This window comes from Octodon degus, unplaced genomic scaffold, assembly GCF_000260255.1.
Source record: "Octodon degus isolate 3935 unplaced genomic scaffold, OctDeg1.0 scaffold00312, whole genome shotgun sequence".
Lineage (NCBI taxonomy): Eukaryota > Metazoa > Chordata > Mammalia > Rodentia > Octodontidae > Octodon > Octodon degus.
The window spans coordinates 187,466-201,241 of NW_004524888.1; the positions used below are offsets into that span (position 1 = coordinate 187,466).

Here is a 13,776-nt window from a genome sequence, read left to right on the forward strand (position 1 = left end):
GCTTTTCTTTCATTGGCTTCTTTTCATAGAAGTCTGGACCTTCCTCTCAAGAGGCCCCATTTGGCTCGGTGCAAGCCTTGAGGGGGAATAGGTCTTCAAGGAGCATCTGAGAAAGCCCGTGCTGGCACTTGAGCATAGGAGAGCCACACTAGAACACAGTGCTTTCTCCACACTTCTGCATGTCCCCAGGATTACTGAGGTCATGCTGTGGATCACTTGGGAAAAATAACCAGGTGCGTTGAAGGTTTCTCTATCCAGTTGTAAGTTACTCCTCCTATGTTCTTAGGCCATCAGTGTCTTCATTCAGATAACTGTACCAATGCGATTTGGGTTAAAGAAGTTAAAACATGTACAGACTAAACTGAGTCCATAATTCATAATAATTCAGAATCTGTTGTAGAAGTCCTATCATGTTATCGCTAAAACTAAGGGTCACTTGTGGGATGTGAGCTGCTCTACATTTACACATTCTTTTTTTAAAAAAATAAAGAAATAAAAATTTTAAAGGGGCCAGGGAGATGGCTCAGTAGAATAAGTGCATGCCTGGCAAGTGCAATCCCCGGTTCCACACACACACACACACACACACACACACACACCAAAAAAAAAAAAAAAAGTTCAATTGATTGATTGATTTGGTAAAGTCTCACTACACAGCTTAGCCTTGTCGTGATCTTCCTATCTCAGCCTCCTCAGCACTGGTTTCAGGCCAGCTCAATGGTTCCTGGGCTGACCCACATGTGGTACCAGGAAAAACCCAGGTCCTTGTGCTTGCCAGGCAGGTGCTTAGACCCCCAAGCTATCTCCCCAGCCCTCCTCATTCTTGATAAAGCTAGAAGGATAAGGCCATAATCTATTGTTTCTGATAACCTACCATACACTGCCCCAGGTAGCTCTGTTTATAAGCATTGTGCCTGATGAGTAGGTTGCTATAGTGTATACTTTAAAGTAGTGACAAAACAGAAACCAAGGAATTGACTAAATCACCCATGATGCTTTGTTTCGGCTCCGTCTGTGTACCAGTATCACTGCAGACTGGACAGCATTCTCCATCAGGTATGACCATGTAGGGGCACATCTGGGGTTGACACATGGTTTCATCACAAAGCACTCTTCCATCTGAGCAGAGGCAGGTGGTACAGGGGTCAGGAGACCATACAGCTTTGTTGTACAAGGTCATGCCCTTCACCAAACAGTGTCCCTTTTTTCCTAGAAGAACACAGGTAAGACATTGAAATTATCTTTGTGCTTGCCCGCATCTCGGAATAGAATTAAATGCTATATAGTCAGGCTAATACAACTGCACAAGAATAGATTCTTGTTTATGTTTGTGCACAGAGTAAAAATACCCTTCAAACAGCTCCTGGAAATGCTTTTCAGTGATGTTCTTTTCAGCTCCTCTCACTAAGCTCTGAGGTGACCTCCCCATGGTATCTGGAATGTGAATAGCATATCCATCTTGTATCTATCTGTCAGGATAGGCTGAGTGACACAACAGAACAAGCAACCTTCGAATCTTAGTTTTCTCATTCAACTGAGTGTTCAGTGTGGGCATACAGAGACTCTGCTCATTTTAGTCACTGGGTAACAGACAGCAGACTTCCTCAAACACACTGCCCTAATTGCCACAGTGATGAGAATTGGAGGTTGCAAATTGCAGCCTGAGTTTTAAAAGTGTCTAATTATACAAGCCAAGACAGACTGTCTGGCTACACCTAACAAAAGCAGTATAGTTTCCTTTCAGCCCCAGAGAACTAGAACAGCACTAACAACTTGTATACCGTCCAACTTTGTTTATGTACATGAGGGAAAGGTGAGACAGAGTCCTTCTGTGGACTTGTTAGACACTGCAGTACCTTTTTTTGAATTACTACGTTATTATAAAATTCACGTAATAGTTATCCATAAAATATACAATGGAATACTTAGTGTATACTGTGGGTTGGATACACCTGTGTAATAATAAAACATTTTTAATTAGAGGGAGCTTTGTTATCTATATATTAACTATATTACATGCAGCCTAAGACAATTTCTGTTCACTGAGTATGGGCCAAGCAAGCCAGATGCCTCTAACCCATGGGTAACCCTGCATCAGCTCAACAGGTTGTAGAGAACTAAGGAATCTCAAAGGGCATGTCTTCCTCCCACCTGTGGTATCCTTCTTGATAACTCCTCCATTGTCTACAACCTCTACCCCTTAATGAGCTATCCCACATCCCACTGGCCTCTCTTCCCCATATCCATACTGCTTCAGCCTACCCATGTCTTATTTGAGTACTTGTAATCAACTAGTTCCACTCAGTTACCCCTCTGGAGAAAATGCTTTTTTTTCCCCCGACTGTATAACTCCTATATCTCTAACCTATCAAAATGATTGGTTGGTTGGTTGGTTTTGCAGAAGTAGAAATGCTGATCCTCAAATTTTATAGAATAATAAGGGATATCAAATAGCCAAAACAATGTCAAGAAACAAAGAATAATGTTCGAGTTCTCATAGTTACAGATTTCAAAATGCTACAAAAAGTTTATTGCCACGCCACACTAATCAGCTTATGCCAGTGTGAATAAAGTAAGTTAAGACATCGGTGGCCAGTTAACTTTCAAGTGTGGTAAGACACCCTTGAAACAAGACAAAACAAAAATGGGCAGAGGACTTGAATTGATACATTTCTTAAGAAGACAAATCATGAAAAGATTCTCAACTTCATTACTCGTTAGGGGCATGGAAATCAAAAGCACAATGAGATAGCATTACATACATATAATCAAAAAAGAAGAATAAATTAAACATAGAATTACTATATGGCCTAGAATTTATACTCCTCAGTTTATATTGAAAACAGATGTTCAAATTTATACACAAATGTTTGGGCTAGGCTACACACAATAGCTGAAGGTGGAAACAAACCAAATGCCTGTCATAAAGTGATGAATAGATAAACAAAATGTGGTCTGTACTTACAAGGGAATGTTATTCCACCATAAAAAGGAAGGAAGGCTGATGCAGGCTAGCCATAGACGAACATTGGACACATGCTCCATGAATGGAGCCAGATACACAAAGCTACATATTATATGATTCCATTTATGTGAAACTTTCCAGAATAAGCAAATTTATAGACTCAGAGAAAAAATAAGGGCTGTCAGGATTGGAGATAGAGACGAATGAGGAGTTCTGTACAGGCTTTCCCTTGGAGGTGATGCAAATGTTCAAGAGCTATTAAGTGGGAGTAAAATAATCATTACATAATATTGGGAATATGCTAAAAAAAAACTGATGTGCATATTTGAAATGTTAAATTTTATGTTATATGTGGTAATAAGACTTTAAGACTGCTGGAAAAAATTGGATCATTTAGAAATGTGTAGTGTACAACTGCTGTAATTTAAACATGTATATCACCTTTTATTACTTTCTTTCAAATCACTCAGTAGTGTGAGCCAGTAGTCCCAGCTAATTAGGAAGCTAAGGCAGGAGGATAGCTGGACTCAAGAATTGGAGGCCAGTCTGGACAACATAGCAAGAATTTGTATCAAACAAAATGAATAAAAATAAGAATTTCAACCACTTAACAGTTTATCCCAAGCTTTATGCAAGTATGCACATTTGTTCATGTGCTGACTATCCTGTATGTCACCCAGGCAGATGTCATTTTAGCCAGTCAATTCTTGTTTTTACAATATACACACATATATCTATTTGTTTTATGTCAACTATTTGCATACTTTTTGATTTAGAAAGTTGTATTTTCCTTCAATGTTTGTTTTTAGTGAAATCTAATAAAGTCTTGATTGTTTTTTGTACCAATTTGTGAAAAATAAACTATAAATTTGTGCTATAATTTATAAAAATTCTTTGTAATTACATTAGTTATAATTTTTATACTTATCCAAAACTCAGTGATATTCTTTTGCAATACAAAATGGACACATTTGCAAAACTGAGACTGAATAGAAAGGAGAAGCTAAAAATCTGCAAAAGAAAGAAACTGAAAGAGGAAAAATGTTAGCATATAGGAGAGAAAACGTCTGTGTTATGAAAAGACAAAAAAGATATCTCCTTATTGTCATAAATGAAAGAACTTAAAAGAAGAAATGAAATTAAGAGAATTCCAGTAGTGGTCAATGATTATAGTAATTCTATGGCTGGTGTTGACAGAGTTGACCAGCATCTTACAAATTATCCTATAATCAAAAAGAGTAAGGGGGAAATATTATTATAAACTATATGTGTATCTTTTGTACCAAACAGTATGAAACTTACTGGTCTATTTAAGACAAGGGGTGTTCAAAAAGTCATGATTTAGATTAGGTTTAATACACTAAATAATTGGAAAATACAGGTTAGTGAAACACAGATCAGAGTATCCATTATCAGTGTCTTCACCATTAGATATTTCATTGAAAGTATACCACCCACAGGGAAAAAACAACACAACAGCATAACAAAACAATAATCAAAAAGGGTTTAAAGGGCTGACCAGATAGCTCAGTGGCCTAAAGCACCTGCTTAAGCAGAGCACAGTGGCCGGGGTTCGATCCCCAGCACGCTATGCCGGCCCTGCCCCTGGGGCTCACTGAGACAGCTGGGTGTGGTGGCACACACCTGTAATCCCAGCGCTTGGGAGGCTGAAAACAAGAAAATCACTAGTAATCAGATCTACATAGTGAGATCCTCTACACTTTGTGCTAACTACAAAAAAGAAGGATTTAAAAAGAGACTAGATATTACTGTCCAGATTATAAGGTTGCATTGTGTATTGAATGTTTTAAGATATATGATATATATACAGAAAAATTATTAGATAAATTCGATAAAATTGTCATTTTTATATTTCCTGTTATAAAAATTTATGAAAAATATACAATTTTTGGACATCTTGTGCTTAAGTAATTGGACTTCTGAGTGTTTAAAACAGAGACAAGGTTATAGCATCTCTACTACCTTTTGGCCTTTCAGTCTGCTATTACTGTTTTTTTCCCCCCAGTCTTTTTGAAACAGAGTTTTGCCGTGCAGTTCAGGCTGGCCTTGACATCACTTGAACTTGTAGCAATCCTCCTACCTCAGCCTCCAGAGTTCTGGGATTACAGGCATGTGTCACCACCCCAAACCTCAATCTACTATTATTATACCTTGCATATCTTTTGACCTAAATAAGAAAATTGATTTTATCATTCTTTAGCAGTTATGAATGTACTACTATTATACTTACTGTAGATATCATTTTAGTCAGTTTCTCTGCCTTTCTTTTCCCTACTTAGATTTTGTGTGGTCTGAATTGCCTACTTTCATAGTACTTACATGTTATTTCTGTTAGCTTTGTGGAAATAATAATTTAAAAGCATTTAGCTTTACAGAAAAATATATAATGTTTTGTCTTTTCAAAGTTTTATTTAATGGTAACACACATAAAACACTTTTTCCAAAGTTGGAAAAAGATGGATCATGAAATATCAGTTTTAAATTAGACATGATATGGCACACACCTGTAATCCCAGCTACTCTGCACACTGAAACAGGAGAACCACATGTTCAAGGCTAGCCTCAGGAACTTTAATGAGACCCTGCCTCATATTTTTTGAAATGTTTCAAAGGGCTACGGGTGTATTTTATTGGTAGAGTGCTTGCATAGCATGTGCAAGACTTTAGGTTCAAACCCAGTACCTAAAACAAAAATAAATAAACCCTCTCTCATATATATGTTTATTCATATATTCATCCAACTCTTCAGTTTTTAAAAATCTGTAGTGTAATTCACATAAAATAAATTCAATAGCTTTCACTCTATTCTAAATATCTAAGCCCAGCAAGGATCTCAATAGATAATGAAGCCCATGGGGAGAGCAAAGAGAGAGACCTCAATGATAATGAAAGAGGCGGCAAGCAGTGATTTCTCCTTGTGCTGACTCACTGCAGTGGAGGGGTGGGTTGAATCTGCAGATACATGGTAACTGTTCACAACCTCAAAGGCCTCCATGGAGAAATGCACCAGTGGAACAGAGCAATGAATGCTGCAGGCTACAGTGGTTAATTTTTTTATATAGCCACAAATGTAGTTCATAGGGTTAAGAGTGGCAAGAATAGTTACCATAGCTTGTCATTTTCTAGGCTATGTTTGTTGTCATTGTTACTGCTGATTGTACTGCTTCAGCCAATGTGATATAATTGTATTAATCATTTATCTTCTTGGCATGCCAAGACTGAGATTGCCTAAGGGTCTTAAAAATACTGTAGACCACTGCCAGTGAACCAACGGCTAGGCCAAATAGGCTGCAACTTCTTTTCACCAGTAAATTGAAGAAGTAGTATCTTGCAACAGGCTCAAAATTCAAAACCTGTCTATACCTGGGAGACATCTTTGAGGTGTAGTCATCTCCTAAAGGTTCTAAATAGTAGCAATAAAGCTACTTGCCATAGCAATTCACAAACATCAAACCAGGAATTACACTAAAAAAAGAGACAAAGAGAGAAGACTTACGCAAGATGCAGCCCCAAGACTTGCAGCTCATCAAAGGCAAGCCCAGGGGCAATGAAATGAAATAATTCAAATGCCACCCACCTGGACTCTGTGAAGTGGTAACAGCAGAAGTAACAAAGCAGATGAATGTAGCTCTGGAAAGAGATCAAACAATTTCTCAGATAACTTCAGAGATTGTGACCATAATCATGGAAATGGTTAGTGACTGTAGAGCAGATACAGATTGAAAAACTAAAAATAAGAAATAAGAAATAGAGGGACTTAGGAAAATGATGGGAACTATGAACTCCCCAAATAGGAAAGAAATAGAACCCATGAAACAGATTCAGACAGATATATAGGAGAGATGTTCAGCAAAATGAGCCAGTGTGTAGACAAAATATCTGATATAGAAGACAGGATTGCAGTTAGTGATCATGAAAAATAAGATTTCTTAAAAATAGCAAGGGAGGCTGGCTAGATAGCTCAGAGGATTAAAAGTGCCTGCAAGCAGGGGCAGAGACCAGGGGTTCTATCCTTGGGCCTGCCATGTTGGCCCTGCCCCCAGGGCGCGCTGAGATGGCAGTTTGAGACTGGGCATGGTGGCATGCTCCTGTAATCCCAGCTCTTGGGAGGCTGTAAACAGGCGGATCACTCCAAATCTAATCTAGTAGTGAGACCCTAAACACCCTGTAGACCCTTTCCTAAAAATAAAAAAAAAGCACGGGACCATGAAAAATTAATCCAACAGCTTCTAGATGATACAAAGAATAACATAAAATTAATGGGAGTTGATGAAAAAGCAGATGTAATGGTGAAAAACTTCGACTGGGAAAAAGAATTAGATATACTGATAATTGAGGTAAATAGAACTGTAATTACCATGATTTAAAAAAAAAAAAAAAAAACAGAACTACATCAAAGCATGTAAAAAGTAAGATTCCAGAAATTCAATGCAAGAACAGAATATTAAAGCTGTTAGAGAAAAGAAATGTCACCTATAAAGGAAAGCCTATCATAGTCACAGCAGAATTCGCAACACAGACCCTCAAGGCAGGGAGAGCTCAAAGTGATTTCAAGCCCTAAAAGGAAACAACCTTCAACTCACATTGACGGAGATATAAGATACTTTCATGACAAAAAAGAAATTCATGAACACCAAACCAGCGCTCCAAAATGTTCTAAAGGACAGTTTAGAAAAGGATAACAAAGACTATATCTCCATGAATCTCAACACAATGAATCCACCAGGCCAAGCAAACAATTAGAGGGGAAAGCACTTAGTATGCGGAGGCTGGAGAGCTGCTGCAAGTTCAAGGCCATACTGGGTTACCAAGTGAGTTAAAAGCCAGCCTGAACTACGTAGGGAAACTGTCTCAAAAAGACAAACCACAGCGATAAAAATAAATAAATAAAAAAGATCAGTAACAGGAAAATAAAATGACAGGGATAAGTCACTACATATCAGTTACAACCATCAAAGTTAGTGGTCTCAACTGACCAATCAAAAGATTCAGACTGGCAGAATGGATTGAGAAACAAAATTAATACATTGCATGCAAGAAATATGTTTAATTCAAAAACAAAATATCTAATAGCCATGTGTATTTAAAGTTATCTGAGTAATTTATTTCTATTCTAAATGACCTAGCATAAATGCAGTAACACTTTACAAATTGATATGTATTGTAACTATTTAAAATATATAATAAACATATTAGAAACAAAAATAACTATGATTTTTTATAAGTATGGGGATAGGATAAGTATTTTTTCTTTTTTAAATCATTTTGTATTGATGTAGTCCTGAAATGATTTTTTAAAATTATTTTGAAATCTGTTTGTGCAGTAAACCAAAAGGTAATCAAATAACTTGGGTTTCTCCTTGAAGGTTTAATTTCCTGATGGTCCTCATCCTCTCTGTCTGCCTCCTTGTCTCTTTTTCTCTCATAGCATTCTTTTACCTGGTAACACATTATAGCTCGATTCTAATCCAGGAAGATTTAAAAAAGATTCAAACTTTTCCTCCATGCTGTAATCAAAGTTAATGATGGGAAATCTTGTAATTGGTGAAGTGGTCGTTGTTTGCTGAATTCCATTCTGTGTGTTTGACCTCTGATTGAGTGAGGAATTTTTTCTCAATCTTCTGTGATACATCTTCCTCCTTTGTTTCCTAAGAATTTCTTCATTTTGTCCAAAGTCAGTTTGAAAAATGATAAGTAGAAAAAAACAAAACAGAAATGCAAATTTCATGTCTGATGTTTTGCCAATTTCTAGAATGAAACAGAATTTCAAAGTTAGTAGTGACTAAGTTTTTAGCTTTGAAAATCAACTTATAGTTGCTTGTATGCCTCAGTAGTAAGTCTTTGAGAAATATCACAGACATGAGCTAGGTACTATAGTATTACTGCCAAAGTGGAATTTGGAATTTTTGTATCAAAATCAAAGAATTTTTCATATATTTATTTCTAGGCCTATCTTGAGCAAACTTTTCTATGAAAGGTTAGATAATAAATACTGCAGGGTCTGTAGCTCTCTGTTTTCTGCCATAACTATTTAACACTCCCGTAACTATTCAACTACCTTGTAACATGGGATCATCTGTAAGTAATATACAGATGACTGTGGTGCTGCACTAAAATGATCTTTACTGTGAACACAGTGGACCAAGCTGGGCATGGTGGAGTTTACCTGTAATCTCACTGCTCTGTGAGGTTGAGGCAGGAAGATCACAAGTTAAAACCCAACTTGTGTAACTTAATAACTCAGCAAGACCATATCTCAAAATTAAAAAAAAGAAAAGAAGAAAGAAAATACTGACCCAGGAATATAGCTCAATCTGCAGTACTAAAACAAAAACCCTAGGCTGCCTTGTATCCTCAGCTGTAGTGAGCCAACCCATCACTAAACCTCACTGTGCTGAGGTTTTGGCAATTAAATTGGCAGATGTCTCTGCACCAGTCTGCTGAGGTGCTGTGTGACTAACATCACCACAACCCATTTTTCAGACCTCCTGTTTTATTATTTGCTATGTTTATACTTTTCTTTATTGAGTGGTGGGCATGATTGTACCTTGTAAAAGTAACTATAAGATAGTATCAGTGGGGCTGGTGAGATGGCTCAGTGGTCTGAAGCACCTATTTAGAACAAGCTTAGCAAATCACAGGGACCGCGGTTCAATCCCCCAGCACCACATGCCAGCCAGCCCCGCCCCCAGGTGGGCTGAGCTGGCCACACACACACACACACACACACACACACATAAATAAATAAATAAAATTTAAAAAAAAATTAAAAAAAAAAAAGATAGTATCAGTGATGAGGAAGTAATGCACAGAAAGAATAACTTGCCTGGATCCTGCACATGGTGAAACTGAAAAATACCTGTTAGGCACAGTGGTATAAAAGCAGCATTGTGACCCATCAGTCAGCTGCAGTCCCTGTGAAGGTAGTGTGCAAAAGTAAAGAAACCTCCACAGGTGACTAAAGGGGAATTAGTCAGGATTTGCCCAAGGAGGCTTTCCCTACCTGAGGCGGGTGCTGCCACAGAGTGTGGATATGGTTTCTGCTATCCATTAGAGACCCGCAGCTGAGTTTTCTTCAGAGCTTCCCTGCCCTCTCACCTGACCACCCTTTTTCTGTGCCCTTCTCAGTGTCCCTCACTGTCAGTGTTCCCTGAGCTAGCTCCTGTGCAGAGGCCAATGACCACTCCCTGTAAAAAAAAAAACAAAAAAACCTAACTGAACCCACCACTGAGCTAAGAGTCCATGGATAATGGTCATTTATAAAGAATTTGGGGCTGGGGATATAGCTCACTGGCATAAGAGCCTGCCTGGCACGTACAAGGTCCCGAGTTTGATCCCCAGTACCACAAAAACAAAAACTGAAACAACAACAACAACAAAACACCTTATAGCTAACATAATACTTAGTGGTAACATGTTTTTTGCCTTAAGTTCATAAACATCACAAGGTTGTCTGTTCACATCACTTCTGTTCATTCTACTGGATTTCTAACCAGTATAGTCACAGAAGTCCAAGAAATAGAATCCATCCAGATTGTAGGTAATACCACTTTAAAATCTTTAGCAATATATTTTAAATATGGAACAGGAGTGTTTACTAACAGACTTAATATATTTTGTCTTTGTATAAAATTGAACATAAGAACTTTTATTCCTAGCACTTGTAAGTCAATACTGTATAGAAAATGCATACATAATCAAAAGGAAGAAGTAAAACTGGCTTTATTTACAAATGTCTAGGTCATTTATATAGAAAACACCATGGAATCTACTCCCAAAAAGTGTCTTTATTTTATTTTTTTTTTTAATAGTTTTTTTTTTTTTTGCAGAACCGGGGATTGAACTCAGGCCCTTGCACTTAGCAGGGAAGCACTTATTCTACTGAGCCATCTCCCTGGCCCCCCCAAAAAAAGTTTCTATAACTAATAAGAGCTTAATAAGGCTTCAGGATACAATCAATCTACAAAAATCAAGATTATTTCTATGTGCTAACAACAATCAAAAACAGTATTTACAAATATAATGCCATTTATATAGCATAAAAATATGAAACACTAAAAATATTACTGTATTCTGGAAAAAAACTACTCCTGAAAGAAATAAGGCCTCTGTTGGTGGAGAAATGTACCATATATAGAGATCAGTAGACTCCGTGTTGTTATATTCTAGCCAGGTGTGGTGCACAGCTGTAATCCCAGCACTCAGGCACTGAGGCAGGAGGATCAGTGTTTGAGGCCAGTGTGGGCTATATAGTGAGTCCAGGGCCATCCTGCACTACATAGCAAAACCATGTCTTAAAAATATATGTATAGGGCTGGTGAGATGGCTCAGTGGTCTAAAGCACCTACTTAGAACAAGCGAAGCTAAAACAAAGCACAGGGACCGTGGTTCAATCCCCAGCACCACATGCCAGCCAGCCCCGCCCCCTGGTGGGCTGAGCTGGACACACACACACACACACACAATAAATAAATAAATGTTAACAAAAAATTAAAAAATATATGTATATATTGTGCAACTCTCAATTTTTCCTTATACAAATCTACATTAATTTGTTACAAAGTGAGTCAAAAATTCTAGCAGACAATTTTGATAAAAATGGACAAGGTAATTTTTAAATGTATATAAAAAGTATAGATGATGCGAGCTGTTCTTTAGTAAAAGTATCAGGGGTTGGCTCAGTTCAAAAATATAAATCAAGCCAGGGAGATAGCTCAGAGGCTTAAACACCTGCCTCACTAGCACAAGGTGCTGAGCTTGATCCCCAGTACAAAAAAAAAGAATGTGAATCGACTGTGAGACAGGTGGATTTCACTGCAATGAGGGAGCTTTGGGGAGTAGTACATATGTTAATTTTCTTGATTGTGATTGTAGTTTAACATGTAAATTTATTCACTTTAATTGTCAGTTGTCCCTACCATACTATTTGAACAAGTCCATCACTCTGTATTCTTGAAAAAGAGGATGACTATTTGGAGTCACACAGGTAAATGGCGAAATGAACAACATTCATAGTCTAAATCTCTCTGAGGTTCTTTTTTTTGGTCAACTTAGCCCACCCTAAGGGTGATGCTGGCATGACTTGTGGTGCCAGGGATCAAACTGCAGTCCCCTGCACCTGCCTAAGCTTGCCTAAGCAGGTGCTTTAGACTGCTGAGCTATCTCACTGGCTCATGGCTGGGGTTCTTAATGCATGGGGAAGTCATGATAGGGGGTCTTGGGAGCCAGGCTTAAGATTGGTAGCAGTTTAGAACTGAGTTCAGGAAATTATGGATCAAAAGGCTACATTGGTCATACTGCTTGTTTTTGTACCACCTACTAAAATATTTTATTCTCTAACTAGTTAAAATTAGAGGGGTGAAGATAGAACTGAGTGATAGAGTACTTACTTAACATGTACAAAGCTCTGAGTTTAATCCTTAGCACCACACACACACCAAAAAAAAAAAAACAAAAAACTGCATACAGTTTTACTGTAGTGAGTGAGGCTTAATTAGTCCTGCCCTAAGTTTATTCACAAAAGGAGTAGAGAGGGGAGGACCTGGGAATGTTGCTTAGTGGTAGACCACTCACTTTTGTAGTGCGCTGAAGGCCCAGGTTCTAGCCTCAGCACCACCAGAGAAAATATGGAGCTGGAGATACAGTTTAGGAATAGAACACTTGTGAGGCATTCATGAGACCTTGAGGTAGGGTTAAAAAGATTTTAAAAATATGTATTTTATGATAGTTGAAATCACACAAATATTTAATATATATAACATTTTAGTATACACACCCATGGTCATTTATGTACTGTTGAAAGTTCAGTACTTGCAACAAGAGGCTCACACTGGGCTTCAGAAGTTAAAGTAGGGCTGGCTAGATAGCTCAGCAGACCAAAGCACTTGCTCAGGCACAGCGCAGCAGCCAGAGTTCGATCCCCAGCCTGCATTGCCGGCCCCGTCCCCGGGACACCCTGAGATGGCGACTGAGACTGGGCATGGTGTCATGCACCTGTAATCCCAGCACTTGGGAGGCTGGAAACAGGAGAATCACTACTAGTCCAGTCTACATAGTGAGACCCTTGTAGACTCTGTAGACCTTGTACCAAATAGATTTAAAAAAAGAAGAAGTAGTAGTTTACAGCAAAAGTTAGCCTACCCAGACTTTAGAGCAGTGCTCCTCAGTTGAAGGTGATCCCCCCAATATTAAGTAGTTTTGTTCTGTTTTGTTTTTTGAGACAGGGTCTCACCATGTAGTCCAGGCTAGCCTTGAACTTGCTAAGTGTCCCAGGCTGGCCATAAACTTTCCACAATCCTCCTTCCTCAGCCTCCAAAGTACTGGGGTCGCAAATGTGCACTGCTATGACTGTTTTGGAGATGATTTCAGGAACTATAGTTTGGAGGAGTTGCTACAGCTATCTACTATAAAGAAGCTAAGGGTGCTGTAAACATCTTACAGTGCACAGGACAGCGCACTACAACAAAGATGTAGTTGGTGTAAAATGTTGATCTTGCTGAGGTTGAGGAGCATTGAGTTAAGGAAATAGTTTCTTTAGGGTTTTAATCAAGACAGTCACATGTTGCGGTAGACAAAACATAGTGACTTATAATTGAATAGAATCTTATGATGCTTAGTTATCAAAAGGAAGAGTAGAAAATAAGCCAGTCATCATTTACACATGATCATTTACTTATCAGGTGTTCTTCTAACTCCGAAGTGTTACCATTTAAAATGCATTTAAAGTTATTTTAAATGTTTTTATTTTATTTTATTTATTTATTTGTATTTTTTTAGGGAAGGGTCTATAG

At 38.1% G+C, this 13,776-nt stretch overlaps 1 protein-coding gene across 7 annotated transcripts in view; it reads right to left on the bottom strand.

Annotated features, from left to right (window-relative positions):
- Positions 1-13,776, bottom strand: part of Ecm2 (extracellular matrix protein 2) — a 39,077-nt gene that overhangs the window by 17,665 nt on the left and 7,636 nt on the right. For 5 of the 7 annotated variants that reach the window (XM_023707794.1, XM_023707792.1, XM_023707795.1 and 2 more), the window contains 2 exons: positions 8,426-8,734; positions 988-1,209 (listed from right to left, as the gene is read on the bottom strand). In XM_023707794.1, coding sequence (XP_023563562.1) covers positions 988-1,209; positions 8,426-8,714 — 511 coding nt within the window. In that variant the 5' untranslated portion in view covers positions 8,715-8,734. The remainder of the gene's footprint in view (positions 1-987; positions 1,210-8,425; positions 8,735-13,776) is intronic. The other 2 variants (XM_004647549.2, XM_004647548.2) reach the window with 1 other exon arrangement.